This window comes from Triticum aestivum, chromosome 7D (assembly GCF_018294505.1).
Source record: "Triticum aestivum cultivar Chinese Spring chromosome 7D, IWGSC CS RefSeq v2.1, whole genome shotgun sequence".
In the NCBI taxonomy this organism is placed as follows: Eukaryota; Viridiplantae; Streptophyta; class Magnoliopsida; order Poales; family Poaceae; genus Triticum; species Triticum aestivum.
The window spans coordinates 483662881-483668111 of record NC_057814.1 but is presented as its reverse complement, the minus strand read 5'-3'; the positions used below and the strand labels follow the sequence as shown (position 1 = coordinate 483668111).

Sequence of the window (5231 nt, the reverse complement as noted above, 5' to 3'; positions counted from 1 at the left end):
TTGCAATTTATCTATCTACATATACCAGATTTGATCCTTGCAATTAACGAGTACAAGGGGATTGACAACCCTCTTGCCCGTGTTGGGTGCAAGTATTTGCTCTTGTGTGTGCAGGTATTGTTGACGGGTGTTTACGTGGTTCTCCTGTTGGTTCGATAACCTTGTTTCTATACTAAGGGAAATACTATCCGCTACTAGTATATTGCTTCACCCTTTCTCTTCGGAGAAAATCCCAACGCAGCTCACAAGTACACAATTCTAGTCAAAACATAGGATCTGGGTGGGCGAAACACACCATTGGAATGTAGAAAAAAGAAAACAACGCATCCCCACGATTTGATGACCTCGACAAAATCGCAAAGACTCACATAGTATCGCATCGAGAGATTGAACTAAAAAATCAATCCAATGAAAAGATTGCACACCTTTTGCGGGAAGAGGAAGGAATATTATCAAAGATCCAAAGCCAGCTTATCTTGAAGGGAGATAATAATGAGAAGTGATTTTCCTATGCATGATGGTAGCTACACACCCTTTGGCATAAGTGACATTTTTGATAGATGAGGTGTCGGTTTTCTTATGGCGTTGGCACAAGTGCATTTTTGTTGTATAGAAATGACTTCTTCTCAATTCTCGTTGTATTTTTATTACCTTTTTGACACAAGTGTCTTTTCGTTGTGTAGAAAGGGCCTTTTCTCACTTCTCTCGGTCATTTTGCTTGCCTTTTTTTTGGCATAATTGCTTGTTTGCTTGTCGATCACCAAATATTACAGATCTCTATTTGGGGGACAAGATGAAGGGAATTTCATCCTTGACGGCATCCGAACGGATAATATTTCACAAGTCATAACAGAAGAGAACGATATCCACACGGCACCTTTCTCTGAGAAGGAGGTGAGAGCCACAGTGTTCCAAATGGAACATAACAGATATCTAGGCCCCGATGGATTCCCCGCGGAATTCTATCAGAATGTTTGTGATAACATCAAGACCGACAATTTCAATTGTCTTCATGCTGACCAACTTGACCTATTCAGGTTTAATTTTGGTGAGGTCGTTTTGTTGGCGAAAACTAAAGAGTCTGAGCGGATCTAACAATATATCCCCATGTGTCTCCTTAATGTCACCTTCAAGATATTCATCAAAGTGGCTACTAATTGGCTCTACACGGTTGCTAACTATGCCATCCAACCATCTCAAACAACTTTCATGTAAGGAAGAAATATACTCGACAGGGTAGTAATCCTACATGAGACTGTTCACGAGATGCACCCGAAAACACATGAATGAAGTAATTTTCAAGATTGGGTTTGAAAAGGCTTATGCCAAGGTCAAATGATCATTCCTTCAACAGGCCCTCAGAATGAAAGGTTTCTCCGATAAATGGCACAGGCGGATCCAATTTTTTTTTACTGAAGATAGTGTGGCTGTCAAAGTCAATGATGATGCTTTATTCGAATGTGGACGCTTTATTCGAATTCGATAGTTAGTGCCGTAGACGTGGTCACTTCCCAACAAACACATAAACCATACGTGACTCGTCCATAGCAAACCAGTTTTCGCGTCGGGAGCGTATCGTGGGTGGGAGCTCCGTCATTAGTGTTAGCGCGGGTCCGAGGACCTGGACAGATTAAACTAGTGGGGACATGGGCGGATGGTGTGGTCTGGTTGGACCCCTACGGATTAGTATAACGCAGAAAAGAGCAGACGCAGGTGGAGCCTAGCTAGTCATACGTTGAGCAGTACTCCTGCCTCGCCTCGCCGCCAGATCTCGCCTCGCCGTCCACGCATCGGATGCTTGGTGTTGGTGGACAGGGTTGCAGGATACAGAGAGCGAACGACGGGGAGACCGTGATCTGTCCGTGTGACACAGCCAGTCACAGATAATTAAAGTGAGCTGTTGAGACAATGGAGTTGTTGTAAACGATAGTGTCTCGTTTGAAAGAAAGCTGAATGGACCAAAGGTAAAAAAACAGTCTCTCCTGTAGTGTACCTGCTTTTGATGTAGCAACAGTCAGCCAAGTCTCGACGCGTTGTCCGCCAGAACAGGCCTATTATTGGTGGCCACCAGCATTACTAGCAATTTAGCATATGCTCTGCTGCTGTCACAGTGATCGGGCCGGGCAGGCCTGCTTTCCCGCCGATACCATACATAGTTCACACACAAAGGTTGGATGTAATGCACAAAGGGGTGTATGGTGGAGCCCGTGCAAGCGAGCAACTTGTGGCCAAGATGAGTCGAGAGACATATCGGGTACACGGGGCGCAGCCAGTTTCCGTCAGTCGACTCGGCTGGGCATCACCACGTCGCCGTCCGGCCACTGGTGATTGTACCCCCCCCCCCCGGGACCTTTCAAAGCCCAGCGAGCTGAGCCGAGCGCCATGCATTCCAGACCCACAAACGACCGCGCGTGATTAATGGGGGAGGCAACCTTGTCCTTGGGCCTCAACAAGGTCGAGTACCCGAGGGTGGAGGCGGCGGATGCGGCTTTGGCCTTCACTCTGAGCACCGGCGGCGGCGGCGGCGGCAGCTGGGTGGTGGAGATGGAGAAGACGATCGGCGACATGAACATCGACCCGGCGGTGGAGATGGCGCGCTGGAAGCGCCACTCCGTCTACCGCGTCCCGGAGCGGATCAAGAATCTGCACAACAGCAAGGCGTACCAGCCGGAGCTGGTCTCGCTGGGGCCCTTCCACCACGGCGACCCGGAGCTGCTCCCCATGGAGGAGCACAAGCGCCGCGCCGTCGTGCACCTCGTCAAGCGCTCCGGGAAGCCGCTGCGGGAGTTCGTGGCCGCCGTGGCCGAGGTGGCCACGCAGCTGCTGGACGCCTACAAGGACCTCGGCGACGAGTGGCGCGGCGCCGACAACCGGGAGCGCTTCGTGGAGCTCATGGTCACCGACGGCTGCTTCCTGGTGGAGGCCATGCGGATGGACGCGCTGCGGGGGAAGGTGCACGAGGACTACGCGCCCAACGACCCCGTCTTCAGCAAGTACGGCTACCTCTACCTCTGGAACTACATCCAGTCCGACATGGTCGTCGTGGAGAACCAGCTGCCGCTTCTCCTCCTCCAGAGGCTCCTCGTTGTCATGGATCATGACAGATATCAGGTACTGTACTACACTACTACTCCTCCACTTTATTTCATCGATCCGTAATTTTTTGGTCCTTTCTTCTTTATCAATCCCCCCTCCCCCTTTCAGTTTACCAAATTCCGACCGACCAGATTTAAACCGACAATAATCACTTCACTGGTAGATTTACGTACATAGCAGTATTGATCACTCGGATTGGTACTATCTATCTGCAGTTTAATTGGATTCAGTTAGTTGGCTTGGCTGGATTGGTGCTGGCTTCAGCTTAATTGGCGTAGAAGGCATGGCTGAGCTACTGTTCTTGCATGCCGACCTCGACGGCGACAGATGAAAGAGACATGATAGATTGTCGGCAAACTTTGTGTGAAAGTGATGTAATCTTAGCTCTTCTCGCTTCCGTTGCTGTTGGCGCGTCGACGGCGCTCCACCACGCGCCAGCCCCCACTATACCTCCGGTGGCGATCGATGCGTACGGCATCGAGCTCGCACACTGATGGATAGAGGGAAGAAGGGGAATGAAAGAACAAAGTTTCAGTACGTAAGAAAAAAAATGACTGAATTAAATGAAATAACTGCATGTCGAGTTAAATTTTTCAAGCCGATTTTAGAAGACGTTGTGTGATTAAAATGTTATCATTTCAGTAACTTGTATATATATGGTTAATGGAGACTGTGACTTGGAAACCCGTTCCTGTTAAATTCACAATCCAGTTTCGCGAGTTATTTTTGCAGCGTTTATTTTAGATGTAGAGTTTGAATTAAAGCATGCCAGCACTTTTGCTCTAAGAAGTTGAAAATTCATATATTCGTCCAGTAAAAAAGAGATAACTATAATGCAGATTAGTCAGAACATTATATATGGAACCTGTCAATCTTATTGAAAAATACGGGTAATGGAGACCGAGGCAACCATGTTAGTTCTAACTGATTGCTATAGAATGCTTCAGGAGTCAGCAGGTTGGTGCTCGATTCTCTCTGTCCGTGGCGGCGGCACCTGGTAGGCATCAATCACCTCGGGCTCCACCCTCTCGACATCTTGTACACAAGCCTCACCCACGGTGACCACCAAGAGCGCACCGGATCGACAGCATATGTCATGCCCTCGGCGATGGAGATCTACGAGGCCGGAATCCACTTCAAAGTGAGCGACACCGACAGCCTCCTCGACGTCCACTTCGAGCACGGCGTGCTGAGCATGCCGGCGATCAGGGTCGACGACCGGACCGAGAAGAAGTTCCTGAACCTGATGGCGTTCGAGCGTCTCCACCCCGGCGCCGGCAACGACGTGACGGCGTACGTGATCTTCATGGACAACATCATCAGCTCGGCCAAGGACGTGGCGCTGCTGAGGTCCAAGAACATCATCGAGTGCGGGCTGGGCAGCGACGAGGAGGTGGCCAAGCTGCTCAACAACACGCTGAACAAGGGCGGGGTGATGAGCCCGTCCAGCAGGCTCCACGACGTGCAGCGCCGGGTGAAGGCCCATTGCCGGATGAGGTGGAACAGGTGGCGGGCCAATTTCTTTCAGAGGTACCTGAGGAATCCTTGGGTGTTCATCTCCCTTGTTGCGGCAGTTGTCCTGCTTGTGGCCACCCTCTTGCAGACTGTGTATACCGTTTTGCCATTTTACTCTAACACTTAGTACCACTTGAATGTACACTGTAATTTTTCTAATATTGATTAATGCATACGCTTTGTCCTACTGATTAGTTCGTGGAGTCTCTCTCTCTCTCTTTCTCTTATTTGTTTATGAGTACTTTGTCGCATAATCTGTGGCCATATGCGTGCCACTGCTCAATTTTTGTCTTCCATATAAAAAGGCAGTTCCCATCGGCTGCTCGTAAAGAAAATACACTTGCCACGATAACCAAGGGCACTTAGACTCCAATATTCCTCTAAAGTAGATGATGCCCCACGCGTTGCTATAAAACTTGCGCATAGATAGATGTTTGGAAAATAAAACTATTGCAAAAACAAATTTAAGAATGCTCTTGAATATATTTTGAAAACAATAAAGTATATGAAGCATGTGATAAAATGTTGTAAAATATATATATATATATATATATATATATATATATATATATATATATATATATTAGATTGAAGTCAAACGAGCGTCATTCTTAACAAAA

The 5231-nt window shown here is 48.2% G+C and overlaps 1 protein-coding gene across 1 annotated transcript; it reads left to right on the top strand.

Annotated features, from left to right (window-relative positions):
* The first annotated feature begins 2366 nt into the window (after positions 1-2366).
* LOC123167364 (UPF0481 protein At3g47200) lies at positions 2367-4799 on the top strand. Its single transcript, XM_044585207.1, has 2 exons — positions 2367-3111; positions 4034-4799. Exons 1-2 carry the CDS (start codon positions 2419-2421, stop codon positions 4736-4738), a joined length of 1398 nt encoding a protein of 465 aa, XP_044441142.1. The 5' UTR covers positions 2367-2418; the 3' UTR covers positions 4739-4799.
* The last annotated feature ends 432 nt before the right edge of the window (positions 4800-5231 follow it).

Bases quoted from the DNA above. Each gene is read 5' to 3' on its own strand.
- LOC123167364 (XM_044585207.1), top strand. From the start codon at position 2,419: ATGGGGGAGGCAACCTTGTCCTTGGGCCTCAACAAGGTCGAGTACCCG. The intron at 3,112-4,033 runs GTACTGTACTAC...TGATTGCTATAG, and splicing joins TGGATCATGACAGATATCAG to AATGCTTCAGGAGTCAGCAG.